The sequence below is a fragment of the Zingiber officinale genome, chromosome 8B (genome assembly GCF_018446385.1).
Source record: "Zingiber officinale cultivar Zhangliang chromosome 8B, Zo_v1.1, whole genome shotgun sequence".
Taxonomy (NCBI): domain Eukaryota; kingdom Viridiplantae; phylum Streptophyta; class Magnoliopsida; order Zingiberales; family Zingiberaceae; genus Zingiber; species Zingiber officinale.
In genome coordinates this window covers 5,791,122-5,816,439 of record NC_056001.1, presented here as the reverse complement: position 1 = coordinate 5,816,439, position 25,318 = coordinate 5,791,122, and the positions used below count along the sequence as shown (strand labels likewise).

Below are 25,318 nucleotides of genomic sequence, written 5' to 3'. Positions count from 1 at the left end.
GTGCAAGGATTATATAATGCGATGACGATAGGGACTCATCAAGTGCAGGTCCAAAGTAGAGATAACAGTCGACGTGGAAGTCAAAGTTAAGATCAACGTAGAAGTCAAAGTCAAGATGGTCAACATTAGAGAACCAACAAGTACACCAAAAGTAGGTCGGCTGGAGGTCAACTTCAGCTGCCGATCGGGCTTGAAGGGCCCGATCGACTAGAAGTCAATTGAAGTAGATCGCTCTCCGAACAGGGGCATATAGAAAGAGCATCAGATGACACACAACTGACCAAATGAGTATTGACCTAACCGGAACTCATGTCCAGTCGAGTTAGAGATAATCGATCGAACTAAACTACAATGAAGAAGAATAGCTGAGATCGACCGGGTGGAGAGTCTCAGTTGAGCAGCTTATCCCGCTCGGCCGAATAATGGGGCCCTTCCATATCTCATAATATCTCTTTGGGAGGTAATGCTGCTGACAACAGGGCATGCTCAACAGGCAAATCGTACGACAAAAGTTTCTACGATCATGTCAGAAATTTGCATATCTTGATAAGGTATATGGTGTTAGAGACTCTTTTCTGACATGTTCTTTCATAAGACGGTTGGAAAAACGTATCCGTGCCTTGAGGAGTATGCACGTCGCCTACTGTAAAACTATATAAAGGGGGTCCATGCACCGATAGAGGTATGTGCTATTTATTATTCATGCTAGTGCTTTTGGTGCAGTTGCTCCATCTTCTTCTACTGTTCTGCTGATTGACTTGAGCGTTGGAGAGCCAATATCGGAGACTCCTTTCCTGACCTAGCACTCACGTTTTTCGTGTTACAGTTTGAAGCCAAGTCTTCACGAAGTCAATCGAGGAGTCATACCTCAATCAACGTTCTTCACCATTTTCAGACAGGATAAAAAAAAAATATATATATATATATATATATGCACACGTCGGTGATTGAGTTGTCACGTGCAACCCACGTGGCAACGTGCAATTAACAGTGGCTCGTGGGTACCTTGTATGAAGACAGGATCCTCTGGTCCCCTTGTCCTAATCCGCTCCTGGACCGGGACAAGGGGATTGGTGGGAGATAATGACCCCCATCTGCTAATAGATGGAGGGTCATTTACCCCTCGTTAACAGATGGGGAATCATTACCCCTCACCAATACAAAGATTGAATGAACCATGAGTTGGTCAAATCTCTACGGACCAGAGAATTGGTCCAGTCTTGCATAGCGGCACGGATACGATGATGAACATGTTGGCAGAACATTAAAAAAAAAATTGAGATAGAGTGATATGTTTCCCAAATATTGGACATTAAATTACAAAATTGACGTACTCGAAAAAACCTCATGGACAAGGGCAAGCCAACCAAAGCGATCAGAAATAGCGATGTGCTATCCAAAATTAAATGAGGTGCGTGGTTTGGTCCGTGCCATATCCGCATTTTGTGCATGATTTCGTAATTATCATTATCATTTTTTATAGTTTTGTTTCATTATCAATGACGTGGACTGCGGACAAAATAAATTAAACGACGGAGAAAATTAATTAAATAAAAAAAGTGTCCATGTGAAGTGTTGGTAGAAACTGAGTCGGCTAACAAGGACTCATCGTCGAGGCATTTTTTTTATTTATGATTTAAGATAAAAACTAAAAGAGCATATTTTATTTGCATTATTATTAAAAAAAACACCTCATTTAAATATATTATTTAAATTTGAAAATAATTGTTATTACGGTTATTGTTAAAGTAAACAGATTTGATTTTTTCTTTACCAAAAGATATTCTTTTAATTTAAAGTGAACATAATTTCTAAAATAATTTTAATATTGAAGTAAATTTGATTAATTTAAAGTGATTTAAAATTGATAAAGAATATTTTAGTATAATAAAACTTCATTTATAATAATTTTGATAAATTTAAAAATAATTTTATTTTATATTCTACTGGTTATACTTATAGCCTTTAATAATACTGAAATAAAAATATTTTTAAAATGAAACACCTTGACAACATTAAAAATAAAGGGTATCTTTTTAATTTTTAAAACTAATACGGATCAAACTTAAATTATCATGACAATAAATCATACCTAAACGGTGATTCTAATAATATTTTGATATTGAATTTAAGATAATAATTAATTATATATATAAATTTGAAGGCCACCCTTGATTATAAATAATTACATTACTGTGTTGTTATTAGTTTAGTTTGTTATTTGAATATATAAAAAATAATACTTTGTCGTTGATAATTTAACATTTTCTATAATAGGATAAAAAAATATAAAATTTATTTATTTCATTAATTTTTTAATTCTAATATAGGAAGGTTTGTAATTGAATACAGAATTTAAATAAGATGTCAAAATAATATAGTGGAAAATAAAGTTTATCCAAAACTGATGCAAAATTGAAAATTGTATATTTTTATTGACTTAATCTTATTTCATCTAATAATTATCGATTTTTGAAAAATATTTCCCAATTGTTTGCACTTATTTTAAGCAAATTATTGGAAAGGAAAAATACTTTAAAATGACTACTCAAAAGTATTTGTGGTTTATCAAAAATTTTAAGAATTCTGGAAAGAGAATCATTGCTTACAAGGTTGAATATGTTATTTTATATATATATTTAAGGGTATATATGTAAAACCAGCATGCCTTTGTTTTTATTTTATTTTTGTATATAAACATAAATTCATCTTTTCCTTCGTCACTAGCCCTCTCTGACTCTCGCCGCTGCTACCTTTTCCTCTTTCCTCAAGCAGCAACGAAATCTCGGCTCAGATCGGGGATTTGCTGGTTGGCCTTGGATCCCTTCTCTCACCACCAGCCTCGCTGAATTCGGCTCTGATCTCGATATTTGTAGGTCTGCGCGCGCGAGAGCGTGTCCTTGAAGCTGTCAGAACCAAACAAGGTCCGTGGGGTTCCCCTCTTCATTCGCCTCTTGTTTGCCTGTAACGGTGCTTCATTTTGGGGTATTGATCTCGTAAAATCTGTGTTTCTGTCTGGTTTCATAGGATGTTCGGCAGTCGGGGCCCCTCTCTGTCTGTTCGTCGTTCTTCTTCATTCAAGCTCTGATTTTTCTTCTTTCGCTGGGAATTAGATCGACTAAGAGGCATCTTTGCTTCGTTTTGTTATTCTTGGAGACAACTTCCGCTTCGCGTTAAGGATTCGAGGCGGTTTATGGTGATGAACTAGGGTTTGTAATTGGGATTAGGGAAAAGTTGGCGTCTTGCCTTAGTTTCTTTTCGGTTCTGTAAATCCTAGGGTTTCTTTATTGTGAATACTTTTCCCTTTTTTCTTGTTAGACGTAGGTGCTCAATTTTCGAGCTCGTGAGTGTTGGATAGAGGTCCTCTTCGATAGAGCTTGTCGTGAGTGGGTCAAAGGTTTTCCTTTTGCCTATTTTATCCAATCTTCTTTTCCTTGTTTTTGGTAAATAGAATCCGGATAGTGTGGAGATCTGGGAAATATTTTCTCACTTATGCAGAATGAGGAATTTCTTCCTCTCACAGTCCTACAAAGAGACACAACTTCACGCTCTTAATCCCCAGTCGTGGCTTCAGGTGGAAAGAGGCAAACTCTGCAAATCTACTTCATATTCTCCGTCCTCCATGTAAGATCGTGTTCTATGTCACTCTCGCTATTGGTGTTGTTCTTAGATTGATTCTTATTGTCTTTTAGTTAAATAATAAAAAGATGCTCGATTGCTATTTTTTTACACAGTGAATCTCTTATTAAAGTCGCTGAGCCTCCAGTTCTCGCTCTATTCAAGCCTGTAGATTATGTCGAAGTCTTAGCTCAGATCCATGAAGAACTTGAGGGGTGCGCTCCACAAGAAATGTCAAACCTGTATTTGCTCCAGTTTCAGGTATTTCGTGGACTTGGGGAAGCTAAATTGCTCCAAAGAAGTCTTCATTCTGCTTGGCAGAATGCTACTACAGTTCATGAGAAACTTATATATGCGTCATGGTTACGGTACGAGAAACAAGGGGAAGAAGTTATTTCTGACCTCCTTGCTTCCTGCGGAAAGTGCTCACAAGAATTTGGACTTCTGAATGTTGCCTCTCAGTTTCCTTCTAAGACTGTTGACACAATCAGTCAATGTAGTTATCAAATTGATCAGATTTCTACTATGGTATTTTTTCAGATCAGGGGTGAGATGATAGCTTGTGAGAGACAGAAAATTGCAGCATTGTCCGCTCCATTTAATACAATGCTGAATGGATCCTTCACAGAGTCAATACTTGAAGTTATTGATTTGTCAGAGAATGGCATATCACCAGTAGGAATGAGAGCAGTCTCTAACTTCAGTGTTGAAGAGCACTTAGATGATTTGTCAGTTGAAATATTGTTGGAGATCATGGTATTTGCTAATACATTCTGTTGTGAAAAACTTAAAGATGCTTGTGATAGGCAATTGGCATCATTAGTTTCTTCACGGCAAGATGCTGTAGAGCTTATGGAATGTGCAATGGAAGAAGATGCTCCCGTGCTTGCTGCTTCATGCTTGCAAGTGCTTTTGAGAGAACTTCCTCAATGTTTGAATGATGAGCAAGTTATCAAAACCTTCTTGAATGTCAACAAGCAACAAAGGGCAACCATGGCTGGTCATGCTTCATTTGCACTATACTGTTTGTTATGTCAAGTCACGATGAATATCAATCCAAAGTCGGATGTCACAGTATGTTTTTTAGAGAAGTTGGTGGAATCGGCAGCAAGTACTAGGCAGAAGCAACTCGCCTTTCATCAGCTTGGCTGTGTGAAACTGTTGAGAAAAGAGTACAGTGAAGCAGAACACTACTTTAGTGCTGCTTTGACTGCTGGTCATGTCTATTCAGTTGCTGGTTTGGCTAGATTGGCTTACATCAGAGGTGACAAGCTTTCTTCTCATGAGAAACTTAGCTCTGTAATATCTTCCTATCAACCACTAGGATGGATGTATCAGGAGAGAGCTTTATATTGTGAAGGTGATAGGAAGCTTGAAGACCTTGATAAGGCGACAGAATTGGATCCTACTCTCACTCACCCATACATGTATCGAGTAGCATCTTTCATGAGAAAACAAGATGCCAAACTTGCTCTGGCTGAAATTAATCGGCTATTAGGGTTCAAACTGTCTTTAGAATGTTTAGAACTGCGATTTTGCTTCTATCTGGCACTTGAAGATTATAAATCTGCACTTTGTGATGTTCAAGCCATCCTGACACTTTCCCCTGAATATCGGATGTTTGAAGGACGTGCTCCTGCTTCCCAGCTGCGGACGCTTGTTACAGAGCATGTGGATCAGTGGACTACTGCAGATTGTTGGCTTCAATTATATGACCGATGGTCATCTGTAGATGACATAGGATCCCTTTCAGTAATCTATCAGATGCTTGAATCTGATGCTGCAAAAGGAGTGTTATACTTCAGGCAGTCTTTGCTCCTGCTTAGGTAAATTTTGTTATTCGTATCTAATATTGCAACTAAATTTTCACTCATTTTCTATAACTCTTTCTGGCAAACTTGATTTCTTTCATATAGCCAACTCACATTTCTAATCAATCAGGTTGAACTGCCCTGAGGCTGCAATGCGCAGCTTGCAGCTAGCACGCCAACATGCTGCAACAGAACACGAACGCTTGGTTTATGAAGGTTGGATATTATATGATACTGGCCACTGTGAAGAAGGACTTCGTAAAGCTGAGGAGTCAATTTCCATTCAAAGATCATTTGAGGCTTTCTTTCTGAAGGCCTATGCTTTGGCAGATTCAAGTCTTGATCCTTCGTGTTCTGCCACTGTTGTTTCACTTCTAGAAGATGCATTAAAGTGCCCTTCGGATAGGCTTCGGAAGGGCCAGGTAACACCCTTGTATTCTGAATTATCTAGCATTTTTTAATAAAATTTTTGTTCACTTAATGGATTGAATAATTTAGTCACTCAGGGTTTATTATTGCCCTTCTAATTCATTCACTCATTTTGCAGGCATTGAACAATCTTGGCAGTGTATATGTTGACTCTGGGAATATAGATATGGCAGCCGATTGTTACATCAGTGCCCTTAAAATCCAGCACACTCGGGCACATCAAGGCCTTGCTCGAGTTCATTTCCTTAAGAATGACAGAAAGGCTGCATATGAGGAAATGACCAAATTAATAGAGAAGGCTAGAAACAATGCATCAGCATATGAGAAAAGGTCTGAATATTGTGAACGTGAACATACTAAAGAGGATCTGCAAATGGTGACTCAGTTGGATCCTTTGCGTGTTTATCCTTATAGATACAGAGCAGCAGGTTAGATTCTTCCACATTCATTTGTTTTCTTTTCTTATGATCTTGCTTTTTAAAAAAATCTCTTGCAAACATTTTCTTTATGAAAATCTTTATACAACAAATAAATAAGAAAATTGATCCATAAGCATCATGCATCTTTGGAATTAGTGTGATTATCTAGCTTGAAACGAGTAATCAGCATCTAAAGAAAAATACTAAATGGATAGTAAATAAATTATTTAGTTAAAGAAGAAGGCTAAATCTTGTGGAAGAACATTTAACTGTTAAATCTAGGCTAATCAATTAATTGATAATTAACAGGTAATGTTTTTCTAGCATAACTTGGCGACTTTAAAACATTTGTGGTTATTGATTGGACCTTTTTGAATATATTTCCATGATACCACGTGAGAGTCAAAGTACTAGCATTGTGTGAACTGTCATTGATGTTTGACATGCTTCATATTTGGTGGCATCCTTCATCTAGTTTATGTGCTATATACCAAGAGGTACCATCTTAAACAGGTGTTCGTAGAGATTTAAAGGGAGGACATGTTTTGATGACAAAAATCAAGGCACCAATGAACCTATTGTGCCGGAAACACACATCACCGGTTCGGTATTTATTGTTCAAGACCAAATATGAATCATGGTGCTATTTACTTTTTTTTTATCAATAGATAAGAAAAATGGCATTTGCATTGATATGGGTACTGAAGATCAGGACTGGTGGTTGGCTCCATTTGGGTGGATTGTATCTCATCTCACATGATGTTGGTCTGTAGGTGTCCCGACGGGGCTGTTAGGAAAAGGAGATATCCAGGAATCACATTAAACTGTTGTGTGATGACCTTTAAACCAAGTGCGCTGCACACGTGCATACATCATTTTATTTATTTAAGTACAATTAATTTTTGTGTTTATCCAAACAATACCATTGTGCAATTGTTGTTTTTATACATAACCATTATTTAGATAGACATCACCATTTCTGTGCTTAGTTTGTATAGGTAAATTAACTGACAGATGACAATATCTAAAGGTGGTCAGCACATTAATTTTGTAGAGAGTTTTTTTAGCCTCATACTATTACAAGAGATTTAGAGAGAGAGAAAATTTGCTTAGCAAGTCAGCATCTATATTAGATTGATTTAGATTAAGAACAATTAATGATAGGTGAGAATAATTAGCAAGAATAATATTGTTTTGTTTTCTGTGTTCAGATATAAGATTCTCATCGTTATTCTGCCCTCATGGTCCCATTTATTTTGCATAATTTTTTGTTTCTAGCTCGTCCACTCATTTTTGCGTCATATTGGCAATTGATAGCGCTTTGGGTTCTATCACCAGTATCTCTGTGTCCCTACCGTGCTAACTTATTCTGCTCACACATCTGAATCTTATCTATCAATGGTCTCCAGTGCTGATGGACAACCACAAGGAAAAAGAAGCAATAGCTGAGTTGACTCAAGCTATAGCTTTCAAGGCCGACCTCCACCTCTTGCACCTCCGCGCTGCATTTTACGAACATATTGGGGATATTGCCAGTGCCCTCCGAGACTGCCGTGCTGCACTTTCATTAGATCCCAACCACCAGGAAATGCTGGAGCTCCATAAACGTGTGAACAGCCAAGAACCATGACACATAATACACCAGATCCATGCAGCTGCACACCTAACTACAGCCTGGATCATCTGCATTTTTTCCTTCTCCTTTGCAATAGTTCTGTACAATCATTGTGCTCTAGGATAAGTTATTCTGTGCATGTTTGTAGAATTGTAGCTGCTTGTTCACAAATTTTGGTATGTCCGAATGAGATGAAAGTTCAGAGGCAAACCATAGTAGATATGGATTTACCTGTTTATTGATTTTAATGAATCTTATTTAGCATGTTTTGGAATTCCCCAACAAGTACAAGCATAGGGGTTTAGATTTGTTGAAAATTATAAGGGTTAAGGGACCAAGTGGTCAGGGACTTTCTATTTAGTTATTATCTCTGTTTGTTGGTGGTGATTTCATTATCTTCTTTCTTATAGATCCTTCAATTGGCAATAAAAAAGGTGAAATTGTTATCTCATAGGTTTTTCTCTAGGGTGGTTTTTGAAAAAGAGCTAAATCACAGAGTTCTTACAAATCTCTTAATGATGGTAAAAGGTGATAATGTTCATTCCAAATGTCCTTTATAGTCTATTAATCATAGTTTATTAATTATGGATGATTACTAGCCCAAGCAATGATCAGTGCATGAGATGATTCTTACATATCCTTCAATGAATGTGGAACCGTTACATTAGTGACTCCCTAGAGTCGGTCCCATAAATCTGGAGGGAGGTAAATATAGATACACAGCTGAAAGTGCATGATCGAGACGCTAACGTTAAGTTATGACATTCCAAGGATCGCGAAATTATGTGCTCCCTGTTGTACTACGCCCCGGGAACCTCTTACATATCCTTCAATGAACATACACAACAGTGCAAGTTTAAGCGCAAATAGTTGCTTCTTGAATTTTAAGTTTAAATGTTTATAGATCACACTAGTCGAATTTTGACCCAACAAGCAATAGACATTAAATCAACCAAGTTTAGGTCCCCATGGATTAATATCACTTTAATACCATTAATACTAATATCGCTTTAACATGGGTATCTCAATATCAATGAAGTGGATGCATGAATCCGCTGCTTCAAACATTCATAGATCATATTTAATAACCTTTCGATCAAGTTAAACTTCATTTGGTTGGCAAAAATTATTAAATCAATCGACTCAACACTTGAAACAATAGGAAAACCATGATTTTAATAAAGAAGATACGATGCAATGAGATCTACTGCCTTAACACCACATAAAAGCTATCTTTAAAGCAAATAAAGCATTCAATACTCAAACTTTGATTTGACAAAGGTGTATATATATATATATATATATATATATAGTTTTCTTATGTCTTTATTCTTGGATTACGATGCCTACCCACCAGCTAACTTTGACTATTTTTGTCAAATCGTAATCCAAATGAAGTTTAGCTTGATCGAAAGGTATTAAATATGATCTAAGAATGTTTGAAGCAGCGGATTCATGCATCCACTTCACTGATATTGAGTATCGATGTTAAAGCGATATTAGTATTTGATCCTGTCCGAGCGCTGAGTTGACGGACGCTGGGGACGTGGCACGCTCCGCTATCTCCGACTGGTGGTGTAGCTCTCCGACAAACCTGCAAAGAAGACGAGCCGGGAGGGGTTTCCCGGCGACGACCCTCCGACGCTCAAGTCAGGCAACGAGAGAGGCAGCGTAATGAGGCTACAGTAGAGATGTGTGCATACCTTCGTCGACGTCTGGGGGTCTTTATATAGGACCCCGGGTGATGCAGGCACGCTTCCCGATGCGTGCACGCTTCTCCAAACATAACTTAACGAGCCTGTGTCAGAAAAGTACCTCTGGCGTCATTCCGCAATTGTCCGAGCATATCCCGGATGTGACGGTGGAAGTTTCCACCGTATGATTCTGTGTACGGTTCGGCCGCCAACTCTGCTGCTTGTCGGCGGCAGGTGTCTCGAGGATGATGTTATCTCCTGTCTCCTTTGTCCTCTTGCATTCCCTGTCTGTTCCAGGGCCGAGCGGATCGGCCGCTCGGCAGGCATATCACTTTTGCATCGGGCATATGCTCGGATGAGACTGCTCCTGCCTGTGTTACCTTGTGTACCGGCCGAACGGACAGCCCGCTCGACCCTTGAAGTCTTTTTACCTCGAGCATCGGAAATCCGACCCCTAGTCGGGTTATCTTTGATTCGGTCCGGGGATTCTCGGTCGGTCGACCTCCGGTGACCGGTCGATCGGCCTGCTTCGTCCGGTCGGCGAGTTTATTGGTTGAATCCCTTGGCCTTTGACCTCCACGTGCCACTGACCTTCCGCCGACGAGGATCCCCGTCCTTATCACCGGATCAGTATTAATGGTATTAAAGTGATATTAATCCATGGGGACCTAAACTTGGTTGATTTAATGTCTATTGTTTGTTGGTCAGAATTCGACTAGTGTGCTGTATAAGCATTAAACAATGAATTCGAGAAGCAACTATCTGTACTTAAGCTCACACTGTCATCTGTAAGTTCATTGAAGGATCTATACGAACATAATTAAATCGCTACCAACAAACAGAGAGAATAACCAAATAGTAAATCCCTGACAAGTTGGTCCCTTAATCCGTCTAATTTTCAACAAATCTAAACTCCTGCGCTCGGAGATAACTTTAAAAGGTTATAATTTTTTACTCGAGTTGAACTAGGACGTATAATATATAAAATCGAAGATATATGAATAAACTTTGATTTTATATATTATACGTATCGTAGTTCAACCTGAATAAAAAATTATAATATTTTAAAATTAAATTTATAGTTATAGTAATTACGATTTCATAACTATTATAATTGAGTTGTCACATAGTTGTAGAAGGTATAATTTTATAGTTGTTACAACTAAGTTGTCAAACAATTGTAACAGCTACAATTTCGTAGTTGATATAATGTCTATACTAGATAAATATTGAGAGGTCATAATTTTTAATTCGGATTGAAACACATGACGTGTAATATATCAAATTGAAACTTATTAAGATATTTATAACTTGTTACAAGGTGGAACTCGTAATAACAAAGTTTCAAGTTAAAAAAGTGTCATTTAAATTATCTTTAGAAGCTCCAAATAATTTCTTGTAAATTTTTTTTCCATAATGTAATAGCTACGAAACCGTAGCTACTATAACTGTGTGACAACTTAGTTGTAGCAGTTATGCATCCATAGACGTTACACAATTATAACATCTACGAGAATGTAATCACTATAACGTGTCAATTTGGAAAAAAAATAATAATAAAAATAAGCATTTACTTTATAGTAGAGAACAATTATATCATTTTATAGAGGATGGAGTATCTTTTTAATAATAAATCAATATAGAACTCCCTTTAAACGAGACGTAATTTTAGTTTTTGTTAAAAAAAGTTGGCCAAAGATGTCATAGATTTATCAAATTGTCAGATGGATGGATGGTCTTTAAAAAAAAAAAAAAAATGAAAATGCATCTCATTCTTTGAAAATATTTTTACTTTAGTACTGTTATAGCCGTTATGATTTCAGGAGTTGTTATAATATGAAAAAATAATTATTTTATTTTAATCAAACTACTATACATAAAATATTATTATATTAAAATAATTTGATTAATTTGATCAAAATTGATACTTTAACCAAATCATTTTAAAATAGTCATAGAAGCTATATAATTATAATTAAATTTTAAATTTTAAACTCTAAATCCTAAATCTTAAATACTATTATATCAAAATACTCTATCAAAATTATTTAAAATGGATCAAAATCACTCTAAAATAATCATAAAAGCTACCTTCTAAGTAACTACTACATGGCTTTAAAACTACCAAGTAGCTAGTAGAAGTCATAAGTAAACTTTAAATCTTAAAATTTAATTTCAAATATTATTATATCAAAATATTTTTTACTAATTTGGTCAAAATTATTTAAATTTTATGATCAAAATCATTTTAAATTTGTTATAGAAACTTTTAAATATCGGTTACAATATTAGGATAGTATTATCTTATCTATTACATAGTAGCGAGTAATTATTATACATTCTAATGGTAACTGTTGTAATAATACTAAAAGTAAAGATTTTCTTAAAAAAATAAGACATCATTTTGATTTATTTTTTTTAGAAAAAGAAAAAAAAAGTTTCATTTGAATTCCAAAACATTAGACTTATAAACAAACTCTATTCGAAAGAGGCCTCCAGCTTTTGTCAGCTACACTGATGCCTTATCTTGGTCAAGATTGAGACTTGTGCTCTCTAAAAAGGACTGAAGCCTGTGCTAGTCAGAATGCAACCAGGCTTGAGAAATGGACCTGGAGAAGCTTTATCTTTTTTTTTTAAAATAATTTTTATTTTGTTTTCTTCCTTACAGAGATCTTCAGTCATTAAATTTGGACATCTAAATCCATCGAATCGATCTCCCAAACTCTCCTTAAATAAACAAGCCATGAGTTGACAAAGCATCATTCAGATTCAGCAACAATGAATCTTCAACAAGCATTTGTTAACAGACAAGACAACATGATCAGACAACAAATAATAGTGTTACAAAGGAAAACAGTGCAACTTCCCAGACAGACAGAGCAGCGTTCTTCTAACAAGTTGCCTGCTGCGAATGAACGACTACATAAGCAAAACAGAGAGACGAACAACTAAAATGGTGATTCAACCACAATTCTTCTTCAGGATCATGATGAGGATGAGCCTTCGCTCTTAAAAGGCCTGCCCTTCAGGCACAATTTTATCCATAACCCACATGTAGATCGGCACCAGCACGTAATAGGCTGCTGCAATCGTACCTAAAATGAAGCGTAGGAGGAAGACAAAGGGGTTCACTGGCTTGTTTACGTCTTCAGCCTTGGGACCGAGCTACAGAGAGAAACCGACCGTGTTAGCTTAGTCGATCGTAAATGATCAGTCGCAGGCGAAGAAAAGTACCTGCAGAGGTGAATCGCCGGATCCTCTTTTGACGCCGGTGACCGAGCACCCGATGACGAGGCCAAAGCGCCGGGCACCACGGTACCAGTTGGGGCCAATCCTCTTCAACTTCACATCCTTAAAACCAGCCTTCTCGAACCACTCTATGTATTCTTCTTCCTTGGGGAAGAGCATCCACAAGTCGGCGAAGAAGCATGAGAGCCAGAACGTTGGGTAGACGGGACCGATGATGCAGGCGAGCCCCTCTGGTTTCAATACTCTGTATGCCTCCTTGATTCCTCGTTGAGGATCAGGCCAATACTCGATACTGTATGGAAAAACTCGTTATGAATTAAGTAGCACTGGAAAATTAACAGAAGAAGCTGTACCTTCCCGCAGAGACGTAGCGATCGACGGAGTCAGTGGGGAAGGGGAGGTCCTCGGCGTCGCCCTCTATGATGGTGCATTCCTTGAGGGCCTCCCTTTGCTTCGCCTTGGCGAGTTGGTGCGGTGACTGGTCGAGAATGGTGACGTTCTTAGGGTGTATGCTCTTGATAATGCCCAATGTGGCGAAGCCGGTTCCACCGCCGACGTCGACGACCTTCAGCTCCGGATCACGGAGATCAGTCGGCTCCAGGGCATCGTCCCTCATGTCCTCGTTCCAGTGCTGCGGCTTGAATATCTGATCGTATGCGACGGAGACTAGCTGGTAGAACCAAAAGGCCTCCTTTTTGTGCTGGATGAACCTCGGCTGCAGTGCCGGCCTGGGGCTGGTAGAGAAAGCCATTCTGGAACAAAGGAAGATGCAACTTTTACTTGTCAAACGAGTTTCCTATACGTTTTAGGGATTGTGGAAACCAACAGAGAATTAAGACGCTAAAAACTAGCGGTGAACTTCATCGATTTCGATTGCTACGAAGAGAAACCGACAAATGTACATTTTGTATTTGGTGGCTATGCTTGTTTGAAGAGAGTATAAAGGAGGAGGAGAACAGACCTTGCGACGATCGTTGAAGACGAGGTAGGAGAAGAGAGAGCGACGATCAGTTGCTCGTTCTCTGTTGCGGCAAGAGGAAGTGGAGATGGATTTATAGCTTCTAGCGATCGTTGTTACCTCGCAGTAATTTGGTTTTTACCAGCTACAGGGAAAAATTCTTGTCTGTATAGAAGAGAGAGAGAGTCCTCAGAGTGAAAAAAAAAAGAAGAAAATTTAAAGCCAGTATTCAAGTCGGTTCGATCCATTCAGAAGGCGGCGACCTAGCTAGCTTACCATTAAATAGATTCAAATCGAAGCCTAAATGGATTCTATGCCCTAGATCATCCATATTAACGTTTTTAAACATAAAATTTATTTTATATTTTACCTATTTTTTTATATTAGTTATCATGTTCATTTTTAAAATTTAGATTTTATAAATATTACTTTTATAAATTTAAAAAAATTAAATTATCTTTTTAAATATTAGAATATCATTTAATTTATGAGGAGAAAAAAATAAAGGAAAAAAATTAAGTAATAATAATAAAAAAGATAGATCCTTCTTAAAAATCTATCACTAGTCATTATGTCAAAAATATTATACTTCTACTATTTGTGTTAGGCCGTGGGGACAATAAATTAAATAATAAAAAGTAGATATTACATAGAGAGAAAATAATTTTAAAAAAAAATGAAAGATGGAGAAAAAAAATAAAGATAATAAATTTTTTAAGATAATTGATATAATATGTGGTGAAAAATGATTGTCTAAATTTAATAAAGTAGATGATTTTTTTTTTAATTTTTAAAAATATTATACAAAAACTGATAGGATACTTTTAGAACATCCACACGCTTCCTTATATATATATATATATATATATATATATATATATATATATATATATGATAAAAAAATTATTTTATTAAATTTGGATACTCACATTTCACTACATCATATATCAAATTTCTTAATTTTTTTTCACTCCTCTATTTTCTTTTTTTTTTATCCTTTGTAATGTTTATGAAATGAAATCTATTCCCTAAATCTAGAAAGTACTATTTATAAATACAAAATTTAAGAAGTGAATAGAGTAGTTGATATAAAATTTTTTTATCTATTCTATCTAAATTTTAGCATAAACATTTTAGATAAGATAATTAATATGGATATTCTTACTATCCTACCGTATTTTTGGAAAAAAAAAAACAAAAATAAAAGATTTTTTTTAATCTTTATCTCCTTTCTTATTCAAAGTGCCCCCTCCTTGTAATGTATAGAAATTGACGCTCCGTTCAACACTATATATATATAGTAAATATAAATCTTAGCTGATGTAATGGATATGATCCGATTAATATTGGTTCAGACACATCAGAGGCATCTGTGAAATGTCAATCAACGGCGAGAAAAACGTCGGCTGTTAACATCGTTGTCTTTTGTAAGAGAACAAGAATAGTGAAAAATTATCCGGTCTATTTTACAAATAATGCATCTTTACTAAAGAGTCGGATATTTTATTCGGGTCAGATAGATAGAGTTTATACCTTTGTAACCATTGACATCTGCTTTCTTGCTCTTAAAGCCTCTGGCTCCCAGACGTACACAGGCAGTTGGATGAGCTTTCTCCGAGACAAAAGGAATCCCATTAAGCTCATACAGTAGGCCTGCACCCCCCCCACTGTGTGTATTCGGGATGAATTCCATTCTTTCCTTACAGCTACAGTAGTCAATTAGATGGGAAATGAATCCTTCCTTACCGTGTACATTCGGCAATAATTCCATTCTTTGCTGTAGCTATAGTACTCATTAAACTTATGCAGCGGACCTTGGACCCTTCCTTACTATGTGCAGTCAGTAAGAATTCAATTGTTTTGATGTAGCTATAGTACGCATTAAACTTACGAAGCGGACCCGACACCCTCCCTGACGGTGCACATTCGGGAAGAATTTCATTCTTTCATCGACTTTAGTAACCGGTAACTAAATTGTACCTTTTCCTTTTCTTGGCTTTCCTTCTTCGCCGCTTTTCTTCTAGGTCACTGCAATAGGAATCCGAGGAGAACGTGAACCCAATAGCGGCGCAACCCATTCAGGTTTGGGAGTGGATTAAGTAGACGCAATGGCGGAGCCAGAACGACGAACCTATTTGGGCTAATAGCCTCCGGACTTACATCAATAGCCCCGGGCTAAGATCTACTTGATTAATTTTAGTTTTTTTACTCTTATCCTTCTCATGTTCCATTTCTCCTCTTTTACAAGTACACAGTCCGAATAAATCAAAAGGTGGCTCCGCCCTTGCCTAGATGCATCTAGGGATGAATCTAAGAAAAAGAGATGGTTAGAATATCCACATCAACTACTCTATTAAAAAATTTTACTTTAAATTTTAGATAGGATAGCTAAGAACCTTTGTATCAACTATCTTATCTATTCCCTAAATTTAGATTTAATAAATAGTAATTTTCTAAATTTAGGAAATGAAATCACTATCTAAAAATAAAATAATATTTCTTTTTAATGTTTCTCCTTCCACTCAATCTTTTCAATTTCTCTCATTCCATTCATTTCATAAATATAATAATAAAAAAATAGAAGAAAAAGAAGAAAATAATAAAAGATTAAGGATGATGAAAATTTTAGAATAGTTGATGTAGTGTGCAGTGAAAAGTGATTATCTAAATTTAATAAAGTGAGTCATTTGACCTAAATTTAAAATATAGTAATAGGAAAATTAATATGGATGCTCTGAAATTTGGATATGAAAGAGGTGGGTGTAACAAAATAAAATTATAAAAAAAAATAACGTGTAATAAATTTAATAGTAACAACTTTTTTATAATTTTTAAAATAATAGATAATATAAAAAAAAATATCTTTGGGTTGAGTTAGAGCAATTAAGGTAGTGGTTGGTAGAATTTCTACGTGAAAGTACTTTTGAATATTTACTTTCTATAACTTTTATTTAAAAACTATAAAGTAAGGATATGATATTTTTTCTTGCTTCTATTTTTTATGATTTAAAATAAAAAGTTGATATTTATGTTTTTAACAATTTTATCATTTTATATAATTGTTATCAGACATAATTTATTTCCTCATTCATGTCACTTCCCAAATCATTTATAAAATTTTAATTATATTTTATTATAAGTATTTGTTTTTCAAATAATATTTTATATTTTTATATAATTTACATTTCCATAATTTTTTTTACATATTTTTACGTATTCATATCAATTTTGTCATTTTTTTAATTTTTAATTTTATATATTTTTTCAAACATTCATATTATAAAAAGATAAATTTTGAGACAATATTTAAAATATAATAATAATTATATAAACACATTATTAATGGTGTATCAAAATTACATTTAGATAATTAAAAAAATTAATCTATATTGTTTAAGGATATTATTATCATTTAACTAAAAATTAAATTTGAAAATAATTATTCATTAAACACTCAAATTTTATCTTATATTCATATTTGACTTCTATTTTTAAACACTCTATATTTTAAATTTTCATTAATTTTAAAATAATCTCTAAAAGAATCATTTTTAAATAAATAAAGCTCGCAAATACTAGCGAAGATCTGTCCTAACTTAATATCAACTGTGCATAGTTGAGAGTGTTCAACAAAATTCAACATTGGCCAACATTTTAATATAGCAATAATTAATCAAAGTTTATATAATATATGCACATGTGAAATTCTATTTAACTAAATCAACAGTGATTAACAAATATAAATTGTAAATGTTATAATAGTGTAGCAACTATAGTTATAGTTAATAGCTTTGCAATCAATAACATATCGTATTAGTTATGAATACTAACAATTATAAATTTACAGTAGCTATGCAATAGCTATTACAATCTGCACATTGATTAGAATTTGCTCAATTTAGATGGACCAAATTCGATGATACTAAATTAAATCATCAGGTTTTTACCAAACCGCATAGACAATTTTGCCTATTACCTAAATCATGGTTCATGACTTTGGTAATTACCAAATCACAAGAAGAAGAATGACATTCTTAGGAAGAAGATTGACATTCTTAAGTTCATTGGAAAGACGTAACAATAGATTCTGCGGATCCACGTGCTCGTCAAGTGGTGCCAACATGTGCCACTCCTTTTCTTTTCTTTGCTCCCCATGTTCTATTTTCTCTATTCCTTCTGTTTGGCTTCTTTTCCTATTGCTAAAATTGTACTTTTAGCTTAGGGTTTAGGATGAAATCTTTTGGGGTTTAAATCAGTTTCATTTCTTAATTACTTATATGTTGCATCTGCTTCTCTTTTTATGTAAATCTTGGACACAACTATATGTCACTACATGGAACATCATATGATCGAACATAAATTTTAATTATGATAAAGTGTCTAAAGTTAAAGTTACTTGTTATCTAACAAGTATGATTGAGCTTACAGAAAAGTCCTAAGTGTACTTAGGTAAAAGTCCTAGCGGATTCTAGGCAGATAAAAAGTCCTGATTGTGTTGGGCAACGAAGTCTTAGTTTGGGGGACTGAGCTAAGTCTTGGCAGGTCGAACACTTTGGGCGAAATTCTAGAGTTGGGAACTCTAGGTGAAAATTCTGGTGGTCGCGGACCAGGTGGAAGTTTAGACGGGTCCTGGAACGGACATTCATCATGAAAACATGAAATCTCGGACGCTGAGTAAAAGTCTAAACGGTCTGGAGGACTGGTCTGGCAAAAGATAAACTCTCTTAAGAGGAATAGGTGAGGACGTGTTCCTCGAAAAGGGAACAATAATCATCGGTTCGACCTACAGTTTCAATAAAACTCAAAGTCAAAACTAGGGATGACAATGGGGTGGGGCGGGGACGGGTTTGCCATTCCCATCCCCGCCCTCGAATTTCATCCCCGTCCCCATCCCAACCCCCATCCCCACTTTTTCGGGTTCGGGGAATCCCCAAATCCGAACCATCGGGGATCAAATCCCCATCTCCGCTTTCATCCCCAAATTAATTTAATATTATTATTATTTTACTATTAATATTAATATTATTATCAATATTATTATTAATATTTTTAAAAATAATATTATTATATTAATAATAATATTTTTATTTTTATTTTCGGGGCGGGTTCGGGGATGAGGACAATATCCCCATACCCGCCCCGAACCTGTCCTCATCCTCGAATAAATGAGGGATCCCCGTCCCCATTTCGGGTTTTCCCCGCGGGGCCCTGAACCAGCGGGGAAAATTATCATTCCTAGTTAGAACTGGACAGTCAGAGGCTGTCAAATTCATATTATATATACTGTTTATCGTCTAGACTAACTTTATTTTGCAGAAAATAAGGAGGTTGAAAAAGTTGGTTCGGGTGCTCGGGAAACCTTGTCGAAGAGGTTATGCCTGGGCGAGGTGTCTTCGTAGTCCGGGCACCTGGAGCTTGTCCAGGCGCTCGAAACCGCAAACTTCATCTCTTCGCCACGATGGAGCATGTTGATTGGACGACCCTACGTCATGGTCTAGACACCCAGAAAGGATCCAGGGGCCCGGAACAACCTATAAAAGCAGCATTCGACCAGAGGCTAAAATACAATATTCTAAGCAACTTCCGCTTCTGTGCGCTGCTCTGATAAAGCCTTTACGACGCCTAAAAGCTCTGATGACGATTCTACTGAAGATTTCATCCTATAAAGTTGTCGGTATTTTTTAATTTTCAAATTACTTGTAATCATTTAAGACTGTACTTGTACTATTTCCGATTGATTAGTATTTGCTCATCGAAAGCACTCTCACGTGCATGCCTTGGAATAGGAGTCACCATAAGCTCTGAACCAAGTAAATCTTAGTGTGTTAGCATTGTTCTTTCTTCTATCTTTATTCTGCCGCTTTCTCTCGATTGTTTTTAAGCCAACGTGAAAGTCATGAGCACTATTCATCCCTTCTCTAGTGCAACAATCCTACACTATATCCTTGTATAGGTCTGTCCTATATCCTCAATTTTATATATTTTTTCCTTGAATATATTGGTATGTGCAAGAGTAATGATATGCAGAGGAAAAAAATCTCAAGGATAGACATATAAATTTATAATTCATTATTTTTACTTTTGTGAGTATCTTGAGATTTTTTCCTATACATATTATTTTTCTACGTGCAATTGTACAGTGGCGTGTTTTTTTTTTACAATTTTGATAGATACCTTCGTTGTTTTAGCTACAAGGCAAAGGTCTTAGACATTTTAGAAGAAATGTACTCATTCTACGAGGGCAGATATACGACAGTGCCTTTGCTGGATTTCGAAAATTTGGGCATATTTTCTGATATAGTTCATGAATTAGCTGAAAATTTTGGTTTTCCTTTCAATCACTACAATGCAACATTTTCAGACTTTTTGGTGGTTGAAACAAAGATGCAGAACAAGAAGGTATTGTTACATTAGATTGGACTTGTTAACAAATCAATCATAGTTTTCTTTAATAGAAAATTTGTTCATAACTACTCGCCATTATGATGTTTGTAGTTCGTCATCAATAATTTTTTAGTTATTCTAGTCTTTAACAAGCACATTTATAGTTCACTATTACTTAATATGTTGGGGGCTTATATACATGAATAACAATCTCCTTCTGGGTACAAGTAAAAATGTTTGTTCTACTAGTTAGACTACACATGGAATCAACTTAGACAACTACAACATAGCCTAAATATTCAATTGCTCCATCAAATTGTACATCTTTTTTTACTTTCTCTCCATTTTCCATCCAAGTAATCATAACCTAAATATTCAATTGCTCTTTTCATGTCAACTTGTCAGACAGTCTTCGTTTTTTTCTTCTTTGAGAGAGAACTCATGGGTAGTTCAATGGATCATGAACTCCCATCTACGTTTTACAGTTCCATTGTCTCTTTTACTTCTTCCTCTTCTCCACCTCTCAGCACTATTTATTCCTTGAATTGACTACTTCATACAGTGGCCAGTTTGTTTTGTGTTCTCCTGTATTTCAACATCTCTTTTTCTTTTCTTCCGAGTAGCTTTAACCAGAATTTATTATTTTCTTTTTCTTCTCAATGTTTTTAGTGAATTTACTCTGTTTCCTAATATATACTAGTTCTTCTCTTGTATCTTTTAGAGAAAGTTAAAACTCTAATTTCTGAAAGCATTTAGCAAGTCACGATGTATAAGTTATATTTGAAAACTAAATTTGTCTCAATTTGGGTTGTACATGTTCAAATTTTTGATCCTAAAGTTGATAATTTGATAATGATAGAAACAATACGTTTTGATTATTGTAATGATTTATTTGTTCTATATCGTATTGAATGGATTATTATTATGTTGATCATAAAAAGAATGATAGTTATTGTTAGAATGATAGTTATTGTTTGTTGATGTAATATTTAATATATTTATATCTGAAAATTTGTAGCTTCTATACTAACTTTTTAGCTTCTAATCTTTTAACGAAATATTTTTTTTAACTTATCCCTTAGATGCGTATGTATCCCATCATATTGTTTTGCTTAGTTCATCAATTTAGTTTAACTTAATTTTACAAAAAGTATGTTATGTGATTGAATTTTACCAAACTTGATTGTTGTATATATATACTGAATTTTTTTGTCTATCCAATGCTCATATATCTCTAAATTGAAAATATTTTTCATCGATCAAGTAAAGAAATTGTACAGTCAATTACAAGAATATCAACCTTTAGATGACTGGGCCCCTACTAAAGTAGATTATTCTCAACAAATATTATCGTAAATAAATTATTATATTATTAGTAAATTTTATTGGTACATTGTCATTATAATTTTATAACTATTTTAATTTTGTAATACTATAGGAATGACTACAGTTTTTTCGTTATATAATATATTATACTTCTTTTATACAATATTAATAAGAAATTTAAGTAAAAAGATAATCATAAATTTAGAGTAGAGTTTACAGTACCAATGACAAATTTTGTAAATTCAAAGTAGATGAATCATCTACCTTGTTGTGGATGTCTTGTAGTTTGTTTGTATTTCTTGTATATCAAATTAATGATGTAATACATTTGTTTGTTGTAAATTAATACTTCATCTACTTATTTGGTATGAAATTTTTTTGTCAAAATTCTGGTTATTATTGATTGTTATTGTCCTAAATTGTTGTGTTGTCTTTGTAGTGGATTGTTTAAAATGGCTATTTTGTTCTTGTATTTAATTGTTTAAAATTATTGTGTTGTGTTGTTCTTGTTGGATCAAAAGCGTTAGAGGGAAGGTGAATAACGCTCATAGTTTTTTTCATCTTTTCGAGTAAAACTATCAAGAGAGAACGCAAAGAAACAAAAAAGAAAATAAACAGTTGACACAAGTTGATTTTACTTGGTTCGGAGTCTGTGACAACTCCTACTCTAAGGCCAGCGATCGTTGATCGCTTTCGTCGGAAAATTCACTATCAATTTGAAGTATTACAAAAGATATCTCAATTAAAATGTAAAAGTGAATATATAAAAGTTACTAATAACTAAAGATTTGGAGATTTGAACTTTCGATCGTTGGGGTAGCGTTACGACGTTGTAGAATCATTTTTAGAGCAACGCGCAAAAGAGAAATTTGTTGGCATTAATGTGATGAAGCTGTTGGTTTGAACCCTTTTTATAGTACTTTCTCGGGCGCCTGGACCTCGTCCGGGTGCCCCCACGGGGACTGATGTGGTGTTTTCCCGTCGAAACTTCATCCAGTAAGGTTTATCCATTTCCAGGCGCTCAGACCGGTCCGAGTGCTCGGACAGTTGACATGGGCTAGCCAACCAATAAGCGCCACCTCAAGTCATCGTTCAGGTGTCTATCCACTTGTTCGGGCACATGGAGTACCTTCGGGCACCTGAGTACCTTCGGGCACTTAGAGCACCTCCGGACGCTCGTACCTCTTGGCGCCTAGGCAATCTCCGGGTGCTTGGAGCCCTTTTTCCAGTCTTTATTTTTCTGCAATATTGAGTTAGTCCAACAAGTAATAATATGTAGAGCATAGTAATATTTGATAGTTTCTGGACTGTCCGATCCTGATTTTGATATTCACAGAAACTCTAGGTCGGACTGATACTGTTCCCTCAAGAAGGAATGCTTTCTTACCTACTTATCTCAAGAGAGTTTACCTTTTACCAAACTGGTTCTCCAGACCATTTAAACTTTTGCTCAGTACCCGAGACCTTAGGACTTTTCGTTGGACGTCCGATCCCCGACCAGCCCAGTCTTTCGCTTAGTGTCCGCGACCCCTAAGATTTTCACCTACTGCCATCGACCCTAGGATTTTTGCCCAACGTCTTCATCCTGCCAATAATTCACTTAGTTCCACAGACTAGGACTTCCCCACCTAGCCGCAACTAGGACATTCTACCTGCCTAGTGTCCACTAGGACTTCTTTGCCTAGCTTCAATTAGGACTTTTACTTTGCCTAAAATCACTTATGACTTTCCTGCATACTCATTCAAACTTGTTAGAAACACAACAAACCTTAAATTTAAACACTTTACCATTATCAAAACTTAGATTCGATCATCTAGTACTCCTTGCACCAATAGTTCTTGTATTGGATTGTTTAAAATTACTGTATTATGTTATTCTTGTATTGGATTATTAATAGATTATGTAAAATTATTGCATTGTTCTTGTATTAGATTGTTATTAAATTGTTTAAAATTATTGTGTTGTGTTGTTTTAAATTATTCTTGTATTGGATTGTAATTGGATTATGTAAAATTATTGTGTTGTATTGTGTTGGTCTAAATTATTTTTGTATTTGATTGTATAAAATTATTGTATTGCGTTATTCTAAATTGTTGTATTAGTCTTGGTATTTGAATAAAATGATACATTTATCAAACAATTATCAAAAGTATAAGTATCTCGTGGTGGTTTTAATGTGATCAACCAAATCAAGTTAGACTTTGCGAATTTGATGTCTTGTGTACAAGAACTTAGTGTTGGGACCAAAAGTAATTTAGATATCTCCACAATGATATGATATTGTTCACTTTTAGCCTAAGCCGTCATGATTTTACTCCTGGATTCTACTCAAAAGGTCTCAAACCAATGGTGATATATTTCCCTTATAAATCTATAATCTTTTCCATGTATTTTCAATGTGGGACTTTGTTTGCAACCTTGCAACCCAATAATTCCCCCCTCAAATGAAGGACCATAGACTCCTCACGTCCGATCCTTGACCTACTAGGTCTTCTTGCCCCTCTGTCCACTCGACCTACTAAGACTTCCTTGCCTAGCCGCAATCAGGACTTCCTGTATGATATTTGGTTCTCTTGATTCAGACATGGGAGCTCCCACTTCATTTATTTGAGGTCAATATTCTACTCACATCCTCAATTAGACTATAGCTCTTGTGCACAGTCACCGATTAGACCTTCAGACAGTCCAGACTCTGATACCAATTGTTAGTATAAAAAAAATTTAGATATCTCCATAATAACATGATATTATCTACTTTGGGTCTAAGCCTTCATGATTTTGCTCTTGGATTCTATCGAAAAAGCTTCAAACCAATAAAGATATCTTTCCTTTATAAATCTATGATCTTTGCCATGTATTTTTAATGTGGGACTTTGTTTGCAACCTTGCAACCCAACACTTAGGAAAGTAAGAAGTCGAGTGGAAGATGTGGCGGACTAGAAGAATGACACGTGAATCGAGTCGACGAGCTCAGTGTATCCGAGGGATGAGAAGTTGAGGAAGAGTATGCCTGTAGAGCGAGAAGGATACGCGCGACATTTTTGAGGGACGAGAAGCCGGAGCAAAAGACTGCTCGAGAAGAAAGCCGAAGATGAGTTTGAGTAAGCTCAACTCTTAAAGGTCGCGGATCACCCAAATGACTGGAGATGAAGCCAACGATCGGAGAAGGCGCTAGACAAGTCAACACTGGGTTGACTGGTCTCGGTGTTGGTGCAATCGACCTCTAAGGTTTTAATGTCAGACAAATATGTTTAAGTATGCTTAAGTATGTTTACGTATGAAACTTGATCAAGGGAAGTCCTAGTTGTAGGCTAGGCAAGGGAAAAAATCTTAGTATATCGTGGAAGCCAGGTGGATAAGTCTGGAGGACTTGATCCATGGGTAGCCGAATACTGAGTCCTAGTGAGTGAAGCCAGATGAAGTAAATCTTAGGGGGTGGTACCCTTAGGTAACGAGAAGTCTTGGAGGAGTGAACTCCAAGCAAGGTTGATCGGGTCGACCGGACCAACGAATCTTGGTAAATCTAGGTTTAGGTTTACCATTGTATTCTGTATTTGTTGTTGGATAATGTAGTATTGCAGGAAAAGTCTTAGTGGATCGGGCGATCAGACACTGAGTAGGCAAAAGTTCAAACATGTTTGGAGAACCAATGTTTGGCAGGTAAGTTGAGGTATGCAACTGGAGGAGCGACAGTGAGGTCGGGTTCCTAAAGGGAATAACCTAAGGTCGCTGATCTAATTGAAGAAATCGGGAAGGTTTCCAAGTTGAGATCAAGACAGTCCTAACTGTTATACTCATGCATATTACTACACAT

General features: G+C 35.7%; 2 protein-coding genes across 6 annotated transcripts; one reads left to right on the top strand and one right to left on the bottom strand.

The window, feature by feature from the left end:
• Window positions 1-2,728: 2,728 nt before the first annotated feature.
• Window positions 2,729-8,156, top strand: LOC122017627 (ETO1-like protein 1). Of its 5 annotated transcripts, XM_042575286.1 has the most exons (8): window positions 2,729-2,924; window positions 3,028-3,209; window positions 3,319-3,397; window positions 3,499-3,624; window positions 3,735-5,444; window positions 5,560-5,851; window positions 5,977-6,286; window positions 7,687-8,156. In XM_042575286.1, exons 4-8 carry the CDS (start codon window positions 3,500-3,502, stop codon window positions 7,905-7,907), a joined length of 2,658 nt encoding a protein of 885 aa, XP_042431220.1. In that variant the 5' UTR covers window positions 2,729-2,924; window positions 3,028-3,209; window positions 3,319-3,397; window position 3,499; the 3' UTR covers window positions 7,908-8,156. The 5 variants fall into 5 exon arrangements, with proteins under 5 accessions (XP_042431220.1, XP_042431219.1, XP_042431221.1 ...); XM_042575285.1 differs by having other exon boundaries at window positions 3,028-3,397; XM_042575287.1 differs by lacking the exons at window positions 3,028-3,209; window positions 3,319-3,397 and having other exon boundaries at window positions 3,452-3,624.
• A 4,178-nt stretch (window positions 8,157-12,334) lies between these two features.
• LOC122016112 (2-methyl-6-phytyl-1,4-hydroquinone methyltransferase 2, chloroplastic-like) lies at window positions 12,335-13,930 on the bottom strand. The gene is made up of 4 exons (XM_042573306.1): window positions 13,797-13,930; window positions 13,189-13,587; window positions 12,821-13,127; window positions 12,335-12,751 (listed from the first exon to the last, which is right to left on the bottom strand). Exons 2-4 carry the CDS (start codon window positions 13,584-13,586, stop codon window positions 12,596-12,598), a joined length of 861 nt encoding a protein of 286 aa, XP_042429240.1. The 5' UTR covers window position 13,587; window positions 13,797-13,930; the 3' UTR covers window positions 12,335-12,595.
• Between the last annotated feature and the right edge of the window lie 11,388 nt (window positions 13,931-25,318).